At 38.6% G+C, this 23904-nt stretch overlaps 1 protein-coding gene across 1 annotated transcript in view; it reads right to left on the bottom strand.

Annotated features, from left to right (window-relative positions):
• The window catches only part of LOC136881243 (L-2-hydroxyglutarate dehydrogenase, mitochondrial), a 246217-nt gene that overhangs the window by 146553 nt on the left and 75760 nt on the right, over positions 1 to 23904 (bottom strand). Inside the window, exons 4-5 of the mRNA XM_068229234.1 lie at positions 20506 to 20667; positions 773 to 885 (exon numbers count right to left, since the gene is read on the bottom strand). Of these exons, the coding sequence (XP_068085335.1) occupies positions 773 to 885; positions 20506 to 20667 (275 nt within the window). The remainder of the gene's footprint in view (positions 1 to 772; positions 886 to 20505; positions 20668 to 23904) is intronic.

A 23904-nucleotide genomic window follows, 5' to 3' on the forward strand; every position in this document is an offset into this window, starting at 1 on the left:
TAAGCTCAACCTGCCATCTACTGATGTTTACCAGGCACTTCTAGCTGCTAGACAAAGGAAATGAATAAACATCGACTTGGAATTTTACAGTACCGATGCAATGCAAGACAGATTATGGACATATGCTAACGAAGAACAAAACACACAATCACAAGACTAGCCATTCATGGCTACCATCACAAGTTATGCAGCAATAAGAAATTCCATCTACCAAACGAGAATTGCGTATGTTCACTCTGAGGAAAGTGCTGCAAAAATACCATACTGTGTTGTGTTTAAAAAGGGCCAAAAGCATCACGCAAATTAGCAAAGAATAATGAAAAATTTGATGTAATCATATTATATATTGTATATGCCCCTTCATGTGCTTTTCCTATTAATAATAATCTGGTGGTGATGTATTTTCTCATGACTTCTAATACAGACTCAGTCTCTTTAAGAGTAGTACAAGAATAATTTTTTTGATAATTTTAAGGGAAAATTTGCTCTTATCCTCAATGACCTTCGATCCCAACTGTCCTGATGAAGCTAATCAGAATAAACAAGTTCTTACAGGGCATGTGCCTATCCTCCTTCCAAGTTTCTTATTTTAAATGCATATTTTGTACAGGAAGAGGTTATAATACTTAAAAATTGTGGTATGGTGCAAGTATTTTGAACATTCTTCCCAAAACTGTGATCAAACCAACAGTTAAATATGGAAATATAGTAAATAAGTAACAAGAAACATTAAAAAGTCCCTGATAATTTGTAGTAAGACATTAATACTTACTTATAGCCCTCTCGCTTAAATGCTAGTACAGCATTTGGTCCTAGCCAGACGCTTCCATCGATTCTTGGTGTGAAATGCACTCCCAGAAAAGGAAAATGTCGTGGGTCAGGTACCTGCAGGGAATAAGAAACTGTACAGTGAAAATGGATAGCAACAAAACATGATGAAAGCAGAATCCAAGCGGCTGCAACGAAATTTCTTAACAGAATAATTGGGAAGGCATGAAGGGATAGAAACAGAAACACAGAAATCAGAAAGAGAATTGGATTCCTCAAACTGGAAGATGCAATAGAGAACAGTAAACTGAAATGGTATGAACACATGATGACAATGGAAGAGGATAGAGTTCCAAAGCGAGTAATCACGGAGAGAATACTAGGAAGAAGACAAGGGGAAGGCTCAGAAAGAGGTGGAAGGATATGGTGAAGGAGAGTATAGAGAAGAGAGGAGTAAAAGTAGAAGAAATTTTGGAGGAACGGAGCGGCGGAGAGACAGAAATCTGTGGAGGTCCTTGATTTACACCCCAACCCAGAAGACTGAAAACAGTAAATGAAGAAGAAGAAGACAGTGAAAATAATACTTAATTTCTTAAGTGATAATTGATCATAAGTTTTTACAATTTGCTTTACATCACATCGACACAGATAGGTCTTATGGCAACGACGGGATAGGAAAGGGCTAGGAGTGGTAAGGAAGCGACAAGGAACAAACTCAGCATTTGTCTGGTATGAAAATGGGAAACCACAGAAAACTATCTTCAGTGCTGCCAACAGTGGGATTCAAACCCACTATCTCCCAAATGGAAGCTGATAACTACGTGACCCAAACTGCGCGGCCATTTGCTCGGTGATAATAAGTTAACTTCATGGCATCTTTGAATCACAGAGATGAAGACAATGTGACGACAAATCTGTTCTTTTCCTTTTAGCAATATCATACATCACAATGTATTTATTTATAATAACATCAATAACACTACCGGTTTTACATTCCACTAAATGCTTTTATGGTTTTTGGAGACATCAAGGTACCAGACCTTTGTCTTGTCTGACGGTGATTCGAGATGCGTACACGAATATGAATTAGCAATGGAATAACAATAATAATAATAATAATAATAATAATAATAATAATAATAATAATAATAATAATAATAATAATAATAATAATAATAATAATAATGTTGTAATTATTTCTGTTGTAAATATTTGTACATATATGTACCTGTAGTTTCATAATCAAGAGGGTGACTCCTTGCTTAGGCCGAGTCAGCCCATTATGTTACCGGCACAAGCCGAGCCTTCCTAAATTGATACAAATAATAATAATAATAATAATAATAATAATAATAATAATAATAATAATAATAATGAATATAATAAAAATAAAGTAATACCAGTAGTAAATAATAATATAGACACTTAATAATATGAATAAGGAAATAGTAATATGACGCAGTGGCGGTAAATTCACATTAGAACATGGAAACGTGACGAGTAACTCTTAAACACGCAAAATTAAATCAAATACAAGGGAACATTTACAGGCCTAAAAATGACAACTAAAAGAGGAAAGTGGAAGGTGCTTGGAACCCAGTGAGGTCTATGGAAACGTATAACGTTATGGGGAGAAAAGACTTACAAGAAACACCCTCTAGCTCAACTATATTAAAAATAACAACGAAAAATTACAAAACAAAGTCAGAACACACAAATATCCACCCTGGCTGAGTGCCGAAACTAAATTGCTACTAAAGAACAAAACCCGTGCGTGGTCACTCTGGAAGTCTATCCCCAACTCACACACGTATAATACTTTTAAATACCTCAGGAAAATCTCAAAATCACATCTTAAAAATGACTACAACCGGCACATCACTTCTATAACTGGAAACCTTAAAATCAACCCTAAAAAGTTCTGGACCCTAATTTCGTCACGCAGAAAGTCACCCCGGATACCACTGAATCTTAAACTACATAGTGATGATGTCCCAACTGAATAAAGGTCTCAAAAATTCAATGAGTACTTTCACTCTACCCTCCTGCACCTATCACAGAACTACCACAGATCAATAGTGTTTGCAGTTACTCACTGTCACAAATATCAACGACCCCTAACGAAGTACAAAATATTCTCAATAGTCTCCCAACAAACCACTCCACCGGGCCCAATGATATTAGCCCTATATTCCTCAAAAATACTTCTGCATCTCTCTGTGCACCGTTATCTACAATTTTAAACCTGTGTATGGCTACTGGTACATTCCCCGACAGCTGGAAACAAGCTGATATCACACCTATTTTCAAATCTGGCAACAAATATGATATCTCATCATACCGCCCAATATCTATCGTTCCAATACTATCCTCTGTCCTCAAAAGAATAATCCACCGCCGACTCCTCTTTTTCACACAGCCGTACATATCTGAAGAACAACACGGATTCACTCCCGGAAAATCATGCCTCACTAACCTCACTGTTCTCAATCACCACATCATTTCAGCAATGGAAAATAAATCTCAGTTAGATGCAATCTATATAGATCTGGCCAAGGCATTCGACTCAGTGGATCATGCACTTCTTCTTCATAAGCTCGCTACCAGATTTAATATCCATGGCCCCGTCTTGTCACTGATAACAAGTTTCCTCTCCGGCAGAAAACAAAGAGTGGTACTCCCTGAATCTGCCTCATTATGGTTATCTGTGTAATCAGGAGTATCTCAGGGCAGTATTCTGGGACCCCTACTCTTTGTTCTCTGTATCGATGACATAATTTTTTGCACCCAAAATAGTCAGTGTTCCCTCCTCTTGTACGCCGACGACCTGAAAATCCTAAGAGAAGTGTCTACGCCTGAAGACTGTGACAAATTACAGACTGTTCTCAATTCGTTTGGTGACTGGTTTAAGAAATGGAATCTTTCTCCCAATTTTAAGAAGTGCAATACAATCTCCTTTTCATTGCTAAAGCAAGGAATGAACACTGCATATACCATCCACGGAAATACATTGCAATCGGCTTCTCAGGTAAGAGACCTAAGTGTTATAATAGACTGTAAACTAACCTTCTCTGCTCACATTCACTCCATAAAATCCCGTGCTATGCGTACTCTAGGCATTCTTTAAGGTTTACTGAAATTAATGATATTAACGCCTTAAAATTATACTTTGTCTCGTATGTTCTCCCCATTATTGACTTTTGTTCCCCTATTTGGTCCTCATCTGCTATCACAAACATATCTCAACTAAATAGTATTTTTAACTTTTTCACTTTCATTGTTAAGACTCGCAATCCTGTTTTTAAGAACAAAAATAAATCTGACATTATGAACTACCTGGGTATACTTGACCTGAGAAGCCATTTACAGTTCTCTGATCTATGTTACCTTCACAAAATAATCAATGGCTACACCAAGTGTAATTCTCTTCCAGCGTACTTCCCTATACACGTTCCTCCCCGCCCTACACGCAACCGGTGCACCCATCATGTGTCCCATCCGCGCCTAACCTTACAACAACGCTCTATCTTCCACCGTCTCCCTACTCTTGGTAATTCACTACCCGATATTGACATATTCACACCTTTCGCATCCTTCAAACAAAAAATTAAAAGATTCCTTTGAAGTCCTCTCCAGGTTTTCACTTTCTTCCGTCCCTCCAACCCTTGACCTTTCTTCTTCCTAATTTCTGAAACCGACACTTGCCAGTTACCGTTGTCATTGTTGTTACATTGTTACTGTTAAAATTGTTAATTATTGTTGTTACTTAATATTGTTGTTTATACCTTTGTTATCTTTTATACTTATTTAAACTTATTATTATTATTATTATTATTATTGTAAAATGGCCCTCCATAGGCTGTATCTAATAAATAAATAAATAAATAAATAAATAAATAAATAAATAAATAAATAAATAAATAAATCACAAAGCAGCTGATACTTAACGCTTTTGACAAACAGATACAATTACGAATCCAAAAACACAAACGAATGAATTGTTGAATTTTAAAAAAGGTGAAAGACTTGAAATTATAAAAAGCGGGAATCTAGGGCGAACTCAGACACATTAAATTTAAAACTTTAAAAAAAGGACATTAAGCAAGGAAATACCAAAATACCAAAGTAATAAATTACATTAAACAAAACCAGAAAACATTGAGATTAACATTGAAATAACACTTACCATGGAAAGGCAGGAGTTCCTGAGGGAAGCCCTCGAGCTTGCGCTCTCTGGGGCGGTCGGATGTAAAAGACGCCGAGCACATGCATGAAAATTCTGAAGCTGGCAGAAAGTCCGGAAATGGCCTGATCACAACCGACCAATGGGAAACAATTTCCACTAGATTCCCTATATTTTCGCCAATAGGAAATCTCGTTCTAGCGAATGAAATTGCATGACCATATATGGACATATTAAGATAGTTAGCAACTTCGAGATTTCCTATTGCGACACCTATTTTGACACCCATAACCGCTCATGCAGTATAGGATGTTTCACAACTAAAGCACTTTTACATTTTTTAAATGTTACCAAATTACATCATGATATACAGATCACTTAATCACTCTTGCAATGTTAACAATCCAATCTTGAGGTTTTCTTAAATTACATTTTTACTAGTTACATAATTTTTGAATCAAAATACTTCTTGCATCTTGCAATGTTTATACACACATATTTAAATTAATATTTCTTGCAGTTACATAAAATAATTCCAGTAGAGTCCAGAGTTCCAACCAAAAATGAAATATTTCAGACACTTTAAATAAAAAAACTTTAAAATTATATTTCCATTATTGTAGTTCTCCGTCTCACCACATATTACATCTTGCAGGAGTTAAATATTCAATGTGTGGTGGTGGTCTTGATTATTGTTTTAAAAGGAAGTGCAACTACGCAACTATCTTCTATTGACACTAATCAGAGGGGAAAAAATGGAAGGGGTCCGACACTTCAAAAACTGAAGGCATCGGCCAAAGACAGGAAAGGGCCATGAAGGGCATGGAAATGAAAGACTCCCTAGGATTTGCAAACCTAATACCATTGGGGTCAGAAAATAACAAGAGTTGACTTAGGGAGGTTGTATAGGATGGATAAAAGTGAGGAGCCTGACACAAGTAAGTTTAAGCAATGCCAGGACTCAGCTAAGGACCATCTGGTCACCAATCCATGCTCCCAAGTTGAGAGCCCCTAGGGGCTCCTTTTATTCACCTCTTATGATAGGCAGGGGATAGCGTGGGTGTTATACTACTGCTCCCACCCACAGGAGGTGATTGATTGAGTTGTTTTAAATGCTGGTATAAATCTACTGACACATCACTCAGCACTTTCAAATACTGTACTATCAGGCTGAGCTGGGAATGGACTTGCCAACTTGAGTTCACAATCCCAGCATTCTATTGTATGACACACTCATATGATGATGATAATGATGATGATAATGATGATTTTTATATAATCATCATCATCACCATCATCTAAGGCCTCAGCTACCATGTTACATATATTTTGATTTGACATAACACTATGCAACAAATTTTAAGGTCACAAAAACTTTTTTCGAAAATGTAGGTGTTCTTTATGTATTTCGACCTCCTGAATTCGAAAATTATACTGAAAACATCGTATCACCCACAGTTTTCGAACAAATCACATAAATTTGTAATTAATGGTAATGCAATTTAAAGGTATTATAATCATATTCTGATTGATATTCTGAGCTTCATATGGGGTTTTAGCATTTATTATAATAGACATGAAAACACCATATGAAACTCAGAAGTGGTACATCGCTTTCAACTGTTCAACACTTGCGCTCCTAGTGGCACGTAGCGAACTGTCACATTGCAAATGGCGCTGCCTTTCCGTCACTGTGTTGTGTTTGTGGAAGGAAGAACGTGTTAGTCTTAGTGCAGAATGTATACCCAAGGTTGTGTAAACTCTCCTAACAGTTTTTTTTATATATGTGGTGAACTTGTGGTGAAAAAAGACCGAAGAAACATTACTACTCTCGTGAAAAAGGTCCACCATGCCTATTTCAGAGTGAAACTCGGTGACATCGATAAACCATGGGCTCCACAGGTCATGTGCATTGTGTGTGTAGAAGATTTACGACGGTGGGTGGCAGGAAAGAAGAAGTCATTACAATTTGGCATCCCTATGGTCTGGCAAGAGCAACAGGATCGTAGCGACGACTGCTACTTCTGCTCTTGTAAGGTAACTGGTTTCAACAAGAAAAAAGGAAGACTATTGAGTATCCGAACAACATTCGCTCAGCTATTTGTCCTATTCCACATGTCCCGGATTTACCTATACCACAGCCTCTGCAGACATTAGATACGGATGACAGTGATGACATGGATGACGTGCAGGAGACGGATGATACCGACTTTGAAGTAGGCACAGATGAGGCCCCTGTTCTGTTCACTCAGCCAGATCTAAACGATTTAGTCCGTGATCTGGGACTATCAAAGGATAAAGCAGAGCTCCTAGGGTCAAGACTGCGTGAAAGACATTTCTTAGCACCCGGAACATCCGTTACATTTTATAGAAAAAGGGACTTGATATTCACACAATATTTTTCTCAAAATGACGTGTTAGTGCACTGCAGTGATGTAGAATGTTTGATGGGTCATTTCAAAATTCCGTACACGCCCGGTGACTGGAGACTGTTCATTGATTCATCTAAAAGAAGCCTGAAGGCAGTTCTGCATATGGTAACACCTGAAGGAAACATACGACAACATGAAGGTGCTTCTTACTACCATTCATTATGAGAAACAGAAATGGACGGTGTGTGGCGATTTGAAAGTGTTGGGTATGCTTCTAGGACAACAGACCGGATATACCAAGTTTCCTTGTTTCACCTGTGAATGGGACAGTCGTGCTCGTGACAAACAATGAGAGCAAAAGCAGTGGCCCCGAAGGTTGGAATTGGTTCCAGGGGACAAAAATTTCAAGTGTGACCCTCTAGTGGAAAGAGACAGAATACTCCTGCCACCTCTGCACCTCAAACTGGGCATAATGAAGCAGTTTGTCAAAGCATTACCTATGTGTGGCAACTGTTTCAAATATCTATGTAACAAGTTCCCCATCCTGTCAAATGCTAAGCTGAAGGAGGGTGTGTTCAATGGTCTCGATATACGGAAAGTAATGCTAGATGAAGATTTCCTTAATTCAATGAATGCCGTGGAGCGAGAAGCCTGGACTGCCTTTAAGTGTGTGGTTCAAAACTTCCTGGGAAACAATCGCAGCCCAGAGTATGTCGACATAGTGGAGAATATGTTGACGAAGTTCAAAATGCTGGAATGCTCAATGAGTTTGAAGTTACATTTTTTACATTCTCACCTTGATTTTTTTCCTCCAAACCTGGGTGCTGTACGTGAGGAACAGGGTGAAAGGTTCCATCAGGATATAAAGGACATGGAATGATGATACGAGGGAACAAGTATGAAGGATGAGTTCTCCACCTAATCAATACTTTATTTTACATAGTGTCAATATTATTTACATAAAAAGACAGTACCGGTTTCGACCTGTAAATAGGTCATCTTCAGCTGCTAGAGAACCTACTTAATAGCGACTGTACAGAAGAAATACTATTCAAATTAAAATTAAACAAGGATGCCATTAAATATACATGAATGCTACTATTCTAAAATTACTTAATGTTAAGATACATACATATGGTACAGTTTTGGGGTTAAGGGGCTATTTTCAAAAATTACATTTACCGAGGTTGGAATTTGGATCCAGTTCTTAGAATTTATCAAGAATCACTGACATTCAGGTGTCAAGTTATCTGCGTTAAATGCCACTATTATGTCCAACGGTTTCTGAGATGTTTAAAGTGCATTGTTGTGCCGAAAATATGTGGGGGCATCGTGTTCCTTAGAATAAGAGGTTCAGCAACCAGTTCACGGACACATAGCTTATACTCAGTCCATATCACTGCTGAAAAATATGTTAGTGATTGCCACTATTCTAAAAAATACTTAACATTAAGATATATACATACGGTACAGTTTTGGGGTTGAAGGGTTTTACACTGGCCCCATGATTATTACATATTACAAAAGTTCTATTTGCTGAGGTTGAAATTGGATACAATTCTTAGAGTTTATGAAGAATCATTGACATTCTGGTGTCAGGCTCAGATATCTAATGTTAAATGCCAGTACTATTTTCAACGGTTATTGAAAGTGCATTGTTGGGCTGCAAATATGCGGGGATGTCGTGTTCACTAAAATAAGAGGTTTAGTAACCTGTTTACAGATACATAGCTCTTTCTTAGTCTATATCAATGATTTTTAAAAACCAAGCTAGTTTATATTAGACTTCCTTATTGAGGCTTACGTTGCTGTGCGCGACATATTGAAATCAATGAAAGTGAGTTGTGGGTGCTCCTCTCTTCATACTTGCGTTCCCTCAGGTAATTTTAAAAAATCTGAGAAAGAAGAAAAGGAAGGTAGGTATTACAATAACTAACAGAGTGTGCCTGTTAAACAGGTTGTGTATATGGTGTGTAATCATGGGGCCAGTGTAAAACCCTTCAACCCCAAAACTGTACCGTATGTATGTATCTTAATGTTAAGTATTTTTTAGAATAGCGGCAATCACTAACATATTTTTCAGCAGTGATATGGACTGAGTATAAGCTATGTGTCCGTGAACTGGTTGCTGAACCTCTTATTCTAAGGAACACGATGCCCCCGCATATTTTCGGCACAACAATGCACTTTAAACATCTCAGAAACCATTGGACATAATAGTGGCATTTAACACAGATAACTTGACACCTGAATGTCAGTGATTCTTGATAAATTCTAAGAACTGTATCCAATTCCAACCTCAGTAAATGTAATTTTTTGAAAATAGCCACTTAATCCCAAAACTGTACCATATGTATATATCTTAACATTAAGTAATTTTAGAATAGTGGCATTCATGTATATTTAATGGCATCCTTGTTTAATTTTAATTTGAATAGTATTTATTCTGTACAGTCGCTATTAAGTAGGTTCTCTAGCAGCTGAAGATGACCTATTTACAGGTCGAAACTGGTACTGTCTTTTTATGTAAGTAATATTGACACTATGTAAAATAAAGTATTGATTAGGTGGAGAACTCATCCTTCATACTTGTACTTGAACTATCAATACGGACCATGAAACTAATAGATTATAGATACCAGGGAACTTGGGATGTTCGAATGATGGGCGACTACTGCTGGATGCTACACTGTGAGCACACAGAAATGCCCTGTAAGAGGAAAAGCAGGGGCCATGCCATGACCACTAAGAAAGCACAGAATGAATTACGTTAGTGCATGTTTTTACCACATTCTCTGTATGCATCTGTTCACTGTGTGCATATTTCAATATGATGTTGATTTAAACTTGTATTCTAGCTCAGCACGATTCGTGTGCCATATATATATGTACTACTTCAATATGTGATATCATTATTAACAAAGTATACGTTTTGTGCCAAAACTGTGGGTCATATGATATTTTCGTGTCATTTTTGAATTCAGGAGGCAGAAATACATAAAGTACACCTACTTTTGTGAAAAAAGTTTTTCCCTGTTGCATAGTATAATTTATGCAGCTTGTGTGTCAATTTAACAATCTATTTTAATCTATCAGAAAGTGGAATTCTGTTGGGGGGATTTATTGTTGAGTTTTAAATAATTTTGTTGGATAAGTACCAAACGTGTCACCAGAGGCCTCTTACATGCCAGCATCATACAACAAGGAGTTTCAAATGGATTTCATTCTGCGCTTTAAAAATCAAACTCTGATGGGTTAACAGCAATCTTGAACCCAGAAGTTGAATGAAATAGGATATGTGTTTTTCATGTTGTATGGAATGGAAGGTTGGACCCAGATCTTACGCAAAAAAACAGGAAACTCTTGAAATGTGGCTTAACCAGCAGACATTATCTTGCGGACAGGAAAAGTGAGTAATACTGAGGGGCTGTATTTTAAGACAGAAGAAATGCTATCTATCAAAAGATCAAAGCTTGAATATTTTGAACATATGGTGTGTAACGAAAAGTACAGCATCCTGCAACTGGTAATAGAAGGTAAAGTAGAAGGACATCAAGGCCCTGGCTAACAAAGAAATTTATGGCTTAAGAACCTGAGTGACTAGTACCAGAAGACCTTAACTCGGCTGACAGTTTCCTCATCATCATCATCATCATCATCATCATCATCATCATCATCATCATTTCCCAACTCCAATTTCCCAGGTGTGGTGTACAAGTGCTCGCCATCTCCTTCTGTCTTCATACATCTTCTGATCCAGTACAACCTCCCATTTGTATCCTCTCTCCTCCATATCTGATCTTACAGTGTCTATCCAACGTTTTCTTGGTCTTCCCTGTGACTGTTGTCACCCTTCAACGGAAGATGGAAGAAGAAGAAGTAAAATAAAGTAAAATGTTAATAATAAAAAAGGTAATGAAATACTTTATTAATTATATTTGTTGCAATGTTGTTATCACTTTGTATCAACAATACGCCTGCAACAATGTTGACCTCTTTTTAACACAGTAATAAGTATGCCAAATATTGCTTGCCATTCACTTATTTCTTTTCATACATAGTGTGTACCTGGAAACAGTTTACATCAGAAAAACAAGAGGCAATGTGCAATAATGAACAAGACACAATAAAAGTTGCTTATTTAATTTGCCCATCCCTGTATTTGCCTCGTGAGACAAACTGAAAGAGTTTATATGACAGGCCATAAAGTCCAAGGAAAACAGCTGACCACGTTGTGCTCCAACATCTGCAGGCCATCTGGATGGGCAGTAGTCACCTTGGCAAGCAAAGGCCTAACGATAGGTTGTGCCATGGATTCCTTTCAGAAAGTATTTGCTTCTATTTTTTACATTTACACCATTTATGGACCACTTGGTTTCGACTTCCTTGGACTTTTCTTCAAGCCCAGTATGTTTTAATTCAAGCAATATGTGCTTCTCTCCTTTCTTGAGTCCATAGTGTTCAAAGTTCTAGATAAGTTGTAGTTCCTTCAAGGCTTTATTTATTTAATAAGACAAGCAACAGAACTAGAATCATAGAAAATAACTCACTTCTTGAATCAATGAAAACAATGATCACTTTTACTAGAATTTAGTAGTTGAATAACTTGTCTAGATTATAAAAATTAATAATTGTTCTCATAATGCATCTACTACTACTACTACTACTACTACTACTAATGCTGCTGCTGCTGCTGCTGCTGCTACTACTTGTTGTTGTTTAAAGGGGCCTAACATCGAGGTCATTGGCGCCTAATGGTACGAAATGAAATGACAACAAAAAGTTCAAAAAATCCACTGAACAAAATAAAAAAATTCATGAAAAATGAATGGATGGACATGAACCCAAAAACACAAAAACAAACAAGAAACAAACAAACAAAAAACAGTGGATCCGACTCAAAAAAGGTGATACATAACACTATTACTGACCAAGGGACCACTTATAAAGCACAGTCCTGAATCGAGGGTGCTTGATGTCTGAAGGGGTCCAAAAACCAGGTCTAACGCCCCTCAGAATGGTACATGTCGCAAGTAAAGTAGAACCATGGTATTTGTCATGTTGGGGTACTAATCAAAAGTAGCGAAGACTCACGGTGTTCCACACAAGACGGTACTACTCACAAGTATTGTACTTCATATAGGTAACACAAACCTATGATGTTTCTCACACAATGGCGCCACTCATAGCCAACGCAAACCGATGAGGTTCCTCACCTAGGCGTACTAACCACAGGGACTCGCACTATCCCGTGGTGTTCCTCACATAGTGGGTACTAATCACAGGCAACGCAGACCTACGGTGTCGCTCATATAGTGGTACAACTCACAGGCAACACCCAGACCCGCGGTGTTGCTCACATGGGTACGATGCACGGGTACTGGAAACCCACAGGAGAACCCCCTCTTGCTGCTACTAATCACAAACCTATTTCGTACCTAATGTAGTGGTACTACTTGCAAGTACATGCAACCCATGGTGTTCCCCGCATGATGGTACGAATCAAAAGTAGTTTCATGGTCCTAATTCTATGATCCCTTGGTCGCCCCTTTTAGTAGCCTCTTACGACAGGCAGGGGATACTGCGGGTGTATTCTACATGTGCGTTCCCCACCCTCAGGGGGTAGTGTGTTTGGTCCGCGAGAGGTATTTTATTTCCCTCAAGTCCGCCAGCAAGTCGGTTTGGACCCCCCTATCCGCCACCTGGGACGCGCCACGTGGGAGTATCACCTCTCCGCCTGCGTAGCAGGTTCATGGCTACTACTACTACTACTACTACTACTATCACCACCACCACCACCACCACCACCACCACCACCACCACCACCACCACCACCACCACCACTACTACTACTAGCGTAAAAGCACCAGTCATTGACAGGGTCACCTGTTGTTGACACCCTGGAGAATACTCAGTAAACATAAGGAGTGTGACAAGACATGAGAGTTCAAATTTTGGCAGTAACTACTCTGAAGCCCTCTGGCGGTAGTGGCTGAGAACTAATCAGATGAGGTGTTTAGATTCGGAGGTAGACATAGTTTAGTGATGACGCCTGTTGCAAAATTTAACAGCACATGGTTTTCTTCTCAGATATGTCAAGCAGGTTAGTGTGTTTCACTGATTACAATTTCCCTTGTTCACTTATTTAAGTAAATCCTGTCATGTAGTTTGAAAGTTTAACAGTTGTTCATTTCATTTTTGTGTTCAATGTGAAAAAAGGCGGGAGGAAACAATGTTCCATTAGGGTGTCAATTATTGGTTTAGTGAAACACGCCTATAACCTTTTGTTGAAAACCCCTGTCAATAATGGGTGTTTCCTAACTAACTTAAATTTGGAATCTTGTTGTTATTGGTAGAGTGTGCCTTAACTTCTGAATATTTTAGTAGATATTTTAGTGAAATTGAATGGCCCGTACCAAAAGATGACAGGGGCTGTCAACTTCAGGTTTTCCAGGTGTCAACTATTGGTGACTGACTGATTTTTTTTTTTTTTTTTTTTTTAAATTTATTTATTTATTTATTTATTTATTTATTTATTTATTTATTTATTTATTTATTTATTTATTTATTTATTTATTTATTTATTTATTTATTTATTTATTTATTTGTTAGCCTAGGTTATCAATGTTTTAAGCTATTTAGGTTTTGGCATTTAATCTAATGTCATGCTCTCTTTTGTTTTAGACCACAAAATGACTAAAAAGGGGAGAAAAATTCTTAATTATGCTCTGGAGCAAATGGGACAAGCAATGGAGGATGTTAGAAACGGGTCTTCGGTGAAATCAGCAGCTAAAAGGCATGGAGTACCAAGAATTATCCTGATGTATAGGGTACAGGGCAAAATTAAAAAATCCTGAATGGGCCCAAACCCCATTTTGTCACTGGAGGAGGAAGATGTGCTTGTGAACTGGATTCAATCCTTGGCAAAGGCCAGTTTTCCAATTGTGAAACAGGAATTAATAAACAGTGTTCAGCAACTTTTAATATAATTAAATAGGAAGTCCCAGTTCAAATCTGGCTGTAAGTGGTTTAAAACATTCTTGAATAGACACCCCACAGTCTCTTTACGAACACCAGAAAACCTAACAACATCAAGATCATCGGTGTCAGCTGAAGACTTGCGAAACTGGTACAAAGAAATATATAATTACCTGTGTGATGAAAATGTTTTGGATGTACTAGATAATCCAGTTAGGGTTTTTAATGCAGACGAGACTGGGATGTTTTTGAATCCGAAAGGAGGGAAAATTTTAACAAAGGAAGGAGAAAAAAAGATTTACCAAAAGGTAAATCCAGATGAAAAGGAATGTTTAACTGTCATGATAACAGGCAGTGCAGCAGGTGTGATGGTCCCTCCATTAATTGTGTTTAAATATGAAAGGCTCCCATCAGAAATTGCAGCTAGCATTCCCCCAGATTGGGGAATAGGCCGTTCAGAAAGTGGGTGGATGACCGGAGCACTTTTTTATGAATTTGTCACCAACGTATTTTACCCATGGCTCAACAGCAATGACATTGAACTTCCTGTGATTCTTTTCCTCGATGGCCATTCCTCGCACATGACTCTTCGCACTAGTGAATTTTGTGCAGAAAAGGGTGTCATTCTCATAGCCCTTTATCCCAATGCAACACATCTCATCCAACCGATGGATGTTTCTGTTTTCAGATCATTGAAAGGACACTGGAAGGAGAAGGTTCATTCATGGAGAACAGAAAATATGGATTCGCCGATCTTGAAAAAGAAAGATTTTGCACTGATTTTAAAATCGGTGCTTAATGACGTCCCCTCCATAGACATCCACAACAACTTTAGGAAGTGTGGTTTAGTGCCTTGGAATCCATCCACTGTGTTAGACCATGAATTTCCTTCTGGAAGTGAAAATCTGAATGTAAATGTTATTTCAAAATTTGATTTGAATGAGAACAAAATAGCACTTAAAGTTTTGGAAAATGTTATTGGGAAAGGAAAATTAACAGAATTTCAAGGAGCTGAAGAATGGAATGGAGAGATAAAGGACACATCGTTATATTATGCATGGAGAGAAATTAAAACCAAGTGTATTATTCATGATGTGATCCCACACCTGCAGAAAAACACTGATCATTTGATTGAGCATGAATAGCAACTAGAACTACAAATCTCGGAAGATGTCACAATGCCATCAACAAGTACAATTATTAACTAAGCACCAAATACCAAACCCGGAAACGAAGACATCCCAGTACAATCAACCAGCAAATATGTTGAAACAACACCAAGAAGAATCCCAAGTAATGACCCCAGTCCATTTAAAAATATACTTTTCTGGCCAGATATTTCTACTGTGCAGAAGAAGAGGCAAAGAGAAACGCTACCATCTGTTGTCACTTCAAAATAGTGACAGAAATATCACAAGAGTAAGATAAGGAAGAAGTTAGATTTGGAGGAAACCAAGAAGCTGAAGGCCATGGAAAGACAAAAGAAGAAGGAACAGAAAGAAGAAGCAATGAAATTAAAAACTATGGCAAAGAAGACAGTCACAAAAAGGAAGAAACAGCGTGAAATCATTTCTTCGGAGGAAGAAGAAGAATGGATTCCTTCAGGAAGCAGTATTGACGATGTAAGCATCCATCTCACTGATGAGTCAGAAACTGAAAATTTAGAACTTCAGCACCAAGATGATGTCAACGATTTGTCTTCAAAGTTAGATCCTGTGACTTACGAAGAATCTTCCTCTAAAATGCAAGATGAAGGCAGTGTTTCGGCAGTGAATGAACCAGTGAAAGAACGTCTGCTGGGCCTACGTGAGAGAAAGTTTATTAAGAATTCGCCTCGCCTATGATATCGCAATCCAAGAAGGTACTTTTGTTATATACCAAACTAAGAAAATGAAGAAATATTTCAAATACGTCCTCCAAATTACAGAGGTTCTCAATGAAGGTAGTAAAGTAAACTCGTGTCCTCATCCCGAGGTAGTGCAGCTCTTTTCAGGCACACCCCCATTGGAGGTGAGCTGCGGGTACCATTTCAACCACATACCAGCCCTCCTACCATTGTTAAATTTCTGGCAGTACCGGGAATCGAACCCGGGCCCCCGAGGACGGCAGCTAATTACACTAACCGTTACGCTACGGAGGCGGAGTGCCACAGCTGTTATCTTCAACCCCCCCTCAATCGTTTGAGGAATGTATTCGTTAAAAATAACAGTGACAAAAGGAATGTTTCTGCAAATTATATCCTTCAAATTCTACCCAAACCATTAACTTTTGGCAAGCCAGGCTCAACAATTCATAACCAGTTTCCTTGTTCAGTAGAAGTGGACTGGTAGATCATATCGCTTAAATATGGGACAGTAGAAAATACATTTCTACGCAAATAGGCTAATTAATTGGTTTATATCTCTGCCAATCTGCCTGTGATGTGATGTATACAATTCCAAAATTAGATGTTAGGCCTATGTGTTTATGTAAGACTGTCTTCTAAATAGTAACTTTTGCAAATTTCAGAATTTACCCCAACTCTCAGATATCTTTGTGTTATTAGGAACACAATTGAAGTATTTTCATTTTATTGCATTTTATTATTGACAGACTTTAGTTTATTTCATGTTCTAATGTTATATTCCTACGCTGCAATTGCTAATAAAGATGATGATGTATTTAGTTATAATTTTCATAACTGTCAACCATTGGTTCTCTACTGTGTCATCTATTGGTGTTTTAAGTTTCTGTAGCATGTCAATGACTGGTTAAGTTTTTACGTTTGAAACAAAGAAAAATATCCAGTTAACTACTAATGTTATAGTTAGAACAAATATATCCTAGATAAAGAAAGAATTGTAGATTATATTCACACCATGAAAAGAAGTTCAGATGAAAAAGAAACTGAAGCAGAATTAAATGAATTCTAAATTTTCCTTAAGGGTGTCAATGACTGGTGCTTTTACACTACTACTACTACTACTACTACTACTACTACTACTACTGCTACTACTACTACTACTACTACTAAAGCTAGTGCTGTTATTGAAGGCAGGAAAATTACCATTAGATCCATCAGCATACAGGCCACTTTGCTTATTAAACACCTTGAGCAAGCTTTACGAAGGATTGATTAAAATGAGACTGGAGAAAGAATTTGAACAACAGGGAGGACATTCTTTGAACCAGTTTGGATTTAGAAAGGGCAAAACCACAACCCAAGCTATTGAGAGGGTGATTCAAATACAGGCAGAAAGCAGTGAGAAGTGGGCTGTTTTGATAACGCTAGATGTCAAAAATGCTTTTAACAATGCTTCTTGGAGAATTATTTCGAGAGAACTTCGTAAGTAGATCATTTCTCGGTATCTACAACAAATAATTGCTAAGTACTTCAAAGGACGAAGAGTACGACTTGATGATTTAGAAGACCTTGAAATGAGTGCTGGCGTTCCACAGGGATCTGTCCTAGGACCCACCTTGTGGAACATTCTATATGATGGCATCCTACACCTGTAGCTGACAAAAGGGACAACATCTATCAGTTATGCAGATGACCTTGCAATAGTGGTAATAGCAGAGAATGTAGAGGAACTGACCTTCCGAGTAAATGAATCACTGAGACGAGTTAACCTTTGGATGGTAAATAATAAATTGAGACTGGCTCCACATAAGACTGAGCCTGTAATTTTGAAAGGTTCCAGGAATTGGAAGAATGTCCGCTTCCTATTAAATGATACAGTGATTATCCCAGGGAAGTCTGTACGATACCTTGGGGTTCTTATCGACAGGAATTGCATATTTGGTGCACATGTGAAAGCAGTAACTCAAAAGGCAGAGAAGAAGGCATCGGCATTAGCTAGACTTATGCCTAACATCGGGGGACCAAGAACAGTTGCATATTTGGTGCACATGTGAAAGCAGTAACTCAAAAGGTAGAGAAGAAGGCATCGGCATTAGCTAGACTTATGCCTAACATCGGGGGACCAAGAACAGTTAAGAGACAGATTATGTGCTCTGCAGTATATTCCATTTTACTTTATGCTGCACCTATCTGGCACAATGCACTCAGGAGGAAGATTCACCGGAGTGCTATGGAAAGAGTACAGAGGAAAATGCTGCTTGGAGTTATCTGTGCATATCGAACTGTTTCGACAGCAGCTTTACAAGTTGTAGCTGCCAGTATTCCCACTGACCTCCTCGTGGTAGAGAGAAAACTGGCACGAAAGGGGTGCGGCTATATCTGCTGAAGAAAAGAAAGCCTTGACGAACCAGCTCTTACTAGACTGGCAAGGCCAATGGGATGGCACAACCGATGTTGGCCAATGGACAAAAAAGCTAATACGCAACATAGGAGGCTGGCTTAAATGTAGACATCGGCAGGTAGATTACTATCTTTCGCAGATCCTGACAGGACATGGAAGATTTGGTGTATATGCCATGAAGATGGAAGAGACGCAGGGAGATGGTTGTTGGTAATGTTCTGAAAGGGATACAGTAGAACACACTTTTTTCTGCTGTGTTCAATGGGAAGAAGAACGAAGGAAAGCCTGCCAACAACTTGGCCGACGACTCACGCCAGGGAATTTGGTTCAGATCATGTTGGAGAGCCCACTTGCCTGGAACACAGTAAAGTCAATGGAGACATGCATTATGGGGACGAAGGAGAAAGAAGAGAAAGGAAGAACTTAATAATATACATCACTCCATTCTGATGTCATGCCATCAAGCAGTTCCAGAATGGCATGAGTGAAGAGGGCAGGGGTATTTAGTTGGTGGAAATCCAACTCCCACACAGAGTGGGGTCTTTAAAAGATTTTCCCCTGCCACAACAACAACAACAACAACAACGACGACGAAACTACTACTACTACTACTACTACTACTACTACCACCACCACCACTACCACCACCACCACCACCACCACCACCACCACCATCTCCCCACAAAAGATTGTCAACTATCATGGAGTAATTTTTCCTATTTTGTGTTACCCTTATCAGAGTTGCTGTATCGTGAATGGTGAACCACTGTTAAAAGTTCCACATCCAGAAGGATGGTACCATGGTATGTTGAATGGTACTATGGTACTTACAAATAAGATGTTTTTAATACTTTAAATAAGAGTATCAGCAATGTAATACTGAAATCAGTGTGTGATTGAACATCAAGATCAGTGACATTATAACGACCTGGTGAACAATTTTAGACTTTCAAATTTCTTTTCCAAGCACATTTTAACACTACAACACATAAATGTAATTTAGAATTAGTCATTCAAAATTAGAATAAGTAGTGTTTTAATAATATATGTTATTTTTAATAAGTTCAAGGTCCTTCAGCAGCTGAAGATAACCCCACATGTAGGGTCAAAACTGGTACTGCAATGTAAAATGTTTTAAGTATCTCATAATAAATAATAGTAGACATATTGATTAGGTGGAAAGTCCAATCTTTATACTTGTGGTCATTGGAATTATCAATACGGGAAATGTTAACAGATTATGAGATCATCATCATCACTAAAATTCATCATGAAACAATTGACTACTGACGTAACTGCATGGAAGTGAAGTGTGAGAACAGACATAATAAATTCATGTCAGAAAGAATGGATATAGAAATGTAGAGCGCCAACACGTCCCAGAGATGTGCGAATCGACCTTAAGAATTCACACATTTTCCTGGCACAGTGGAGCCCCTCTTTGTCGTTGGTGACAAGGTCTACCAATGGGAGCTTGCACATTCTGCCATACATCCACATTTCAAAGGCCTGCACCCAGTTCAGTGTCTATCCTTCAACACTGTAAAGCAGCACTGGTAACACAACACTTCACATCATGCCAAGAATTTTTGAACTGGAGGTCACCGTTGCATCCTAGATGTTTTAATTTCAAAAACACACTTCTAACATATCTAAAAGGTACTTAGTGTCTCAGGTAATAACTAATCTGTTATCATAAAGTGTGTGTTGTAACAAGACTACACACCATTCCGGATTTATAAATTATTAGTAGCTCTCATAAACAATAAATATGTACTTAAGTAAACTTGCCAATTACAGTATCCTGTTAATTACTGAATCTGAATATTTTGCATTAGCTAAAAACACACATAAAAGATCGTGCAAGCCAGGGTAGAAGCTTCAGGCAGAAATTTAAGTTCTTCTTAGAAAAAGTTATTTTCCTAAATATGCTCTGATGATATTTAACTGAAATACTTACCGGATAGATATTTCCCTTCACTAAATGATTCTTAGCTGGGTTCAGTAGCACGTATTCTCCTCGGACTGGGACAATCCGAGGTTCACTGCTACCACCAGACAGTCGAGCCAAATGATCAGAATGAAGCCCTCCACATACCACAGCACAGTTGGCATTTACAGTCTGAAACAGTAAAAGCATTCTATTAACCAAATTATCCCAATGAAACATGTAACAATAATGGCTATTATAAGTGTAACAGCAAAGTTCAATTTACACTCTTCACCTTTCATTAATGTAGCCTATATTAGCATGAAGGAATACTATTGTTAGTCATAAATGTGAAAAATGTATGAATTTCTACAGTCAGCATCATCATTTTAATTTCCCCTTGTCCAGCTCCTGCCAGTTCGAGCTGTTGATGGCACTTACCATTCCCTCCTCCATCCCCATAAGATGTCCAAACCATCTCCATTTATTCTCCAACATATCACTCAGTTTTTCTACTCCTATCTCTTTTCCGACCACAAAATTTCTTACTTTGTCTCTCCTTGCGTCCGTCAGGAACTTCATTTCACTGGCCTGAATGTTACTGTCACTTCTTGCTGTCCAAGTCTCTGTACATTATCTCTTTACCTTTCATAGGAACTTCTCTGTTCCACACCAGGTTCCTTACATTCTTGTAGAATGTATATCCCACTTGCACCCTTCTGCTGATCTCCTTATCCAACCTTCCATCTTGCATTATTTCACTTCCCAAATATTTGAAGTATTCAACAACCTCAAGGTTTTGTCTCCTGATACTAACGATTCCTTTTCTATAATATATATTATTTGAAGTGAACAATCTATTCTAGATTCGTACTGGGTAGGGTAATGTACTTCGGCTCTCTGCTTCACTCCATCCTTAATGCACTCCCCTCCCTGTATCCTTCCATCTAATCCTGGGCCAGCCTCCAGCCCCTGTCCCTATCACCAATTTCTTGTATGCCTTATTTGGCATTCTCATCATGTGCCCAAATCACTTCAGCTTCTCCAAATCAATTCTGCCCTGCAATCTCCCAACACCACTTCTCTGTCCAGACGCTCCACTGTTTACCCTATCTTGTCTGGTTTTTCCTGTGATGCTTCTCAGGAACCTCAACACTTGCTTTTCTCAGTCAATGTCCAGGCAGCTGAACATATGCCCGCCGGCTGCCATCGTCATCCTTTCCCCTTATCCAGCTCCTGCTGGGTCGGGCATCTAATGCACTCTCCACCTTCCTCTCTCCTTCCAACATTTTTTCCCAGTCCAGGTTTCTTCTTCTTGCACTCCTCTTTATTGAAATGATTCACCTTGTTCTAGGTCTCCCTCTCACTCCCTTTGCCTCGAATTTCATCTCCATCATCTGTTTTGGTATTCTTTTTTCCTCGATACACACTTCTTCAAGCCATTGTCCATGTATTTTGGATAAGCTAAATTATATTTAAAAAATAGTGTGGCTTCACTAATTCAATCAGCAGTTCATCCTTCATGTCCAAATCACCTTAATTTATTGTTATCAATTCTATCACTTAGGTTTTCTATTCCAACTTCCTTTCTCACTCTGTCTTTCCTTGGCTTTGTATTAAATTGTATTAAATTTTACCGTCAAAAATTGTGGGACACCCTGTACGACATGTGTCCATTTTTCTGGGACTTGCACCAGATACAAGCTTCGAGATGTTTACAAAGGACAAGATAGCAAGCGTCCAATTAAACATTAAATTTGATTGCTTTAAATAAATCGAAAGGTAACTCCTGTGTGGTCATCGGGTATTAATTTTGCTGTGCCATTTTTGGTTCCACCATCCAGCACGGGCTACCTTCGGAAAGCACATCACAGGGTGTCTTAATGCTGTTTTCGGCATCACGTAGAGCGGACATTTTGTCCCGTAGGTCTGTGTTCCATGGGAGCTCTGGCTTCTCTTGGAGTAAGCAAATCTTCCTAATGTAACTTTATTTTTAAAAATTTTATTTCACATTTTAATTTGTCACAGGAGTTTATGGTGTGGGTTACTATAGTCACGTCCTAGTTCGTGAACCATGGGCAATGGCTCAGTGGCCTAGTAAGTGGTCCTGAGAGCCGGGATACCAGTTGCTATGGAAGGGAGTGGGCATCTCGGACATATTCTGAGTCGTGGCACTCCTTGTGCTCAGGCAGCTAGGACTATACAATCCACCGGTGGTCCATAACCCATTAGAGGAGAGATCCTCACTTGGACTATGTGTAAGTAGGGTAGTATCCTGCTTCGTGAATTTACTGAGCTCAGGACATTTTAAGCAAGCTTCGGACCTATGGGAGTAATGGAGTCCCACTCCCATTTGACAGGCGAGGGACTCCTTGGAAACAACTTGGCGAATGAAATGGAATTCGATGGGAGCTATCAATATTAATGGGGCTTATGGAAGAAAGAAAGTAGAACTCGCTGAATCAGCAAAGAGGATGCATTTGGATGTGCTAGGAGTAAGTGATATTCGGGTAAGGAGAGATAACGAGGAAGAGATAGGAGATTATAAAGTGTACTTGACGGGTGTTAGAAAGGGAAGGGCAGAGTACAGGGTAGGGCTGTTTATCAGGAATACCATTGCATGCAACATAGTTTCTGTTAGGCACATAAATGATTGAATGATGTGGGTAGATTTGTCAGTTGTAGGAATTAGGACGAGAATTGTCTCAGTGTATTCACCATGTGAGGATGCAGATGAGGATGAAGTTGACAAGTTTTATGAAGCACTGAGTGACATCGTGATCAGGGTCAACAGCAAGGAAAGAACAGTGCTAATGGGCGATTTCAATGCAAGAGTTGGAAATAGAACTGAAGGATACGAAAGGGTGATTGGTAAATTTGGGGAAGATATGGAAGTTAATGGGAATGGGAAGTGTTTGCTGGACATGCTAGTATGGGTTTAGCAGTTACAAATACGTGCTTCAAGCATAAGGCTATTCACCGCCACACATGGGAGGCTAGGGGTACAAGACCCATAATAGACTATATCTTAACCAACTTCAAATTCAGGAAATCTGTTAGGAATGTACAAGTTTTCCGTGGATTTTTCGATGACACCGACCACCATCTGATCTGTAGTGAATTAAGTATCTCTAGGCTAGGGTAGAGAAAGTGAAATCTGTCTGCAAACGAAAAAGGGTAGAAAATCTCCAGGACGAGGAAATTAGATAGAAGTACATGGATATGATTAGCGAGAAGTTTCAAACAGTAGACTGTATGCAGGGTCGGGATATAGAAAGAGAATGGGTGGCATACAGGGATGCTGTAGTAGAAACAGCAAGGGAACGCCTAGGAACAACTGTATGCAAAGACGGGAAAAAGCGAACATCATGGTTGAATGATGAAGTGAGAGCAGCTTGTAAACATAAAAAGAAGGCTTATCAGAAATGG

The sequence above is a fragment of the Anabrus simplex genome, chromosome 9 (genome assembly GCF_040414725.1).
Source record: "Anabrus simplex isolate iqAnaSimp1 chromosome 9, ASM4041472v1, whole genome shotgun sequence".
NCBI lineage: Eukaryota > Metazoa > Arthropoda > Insecta > Orthoptera > Tettigoniidae > Anabrus > Anabrus simplex.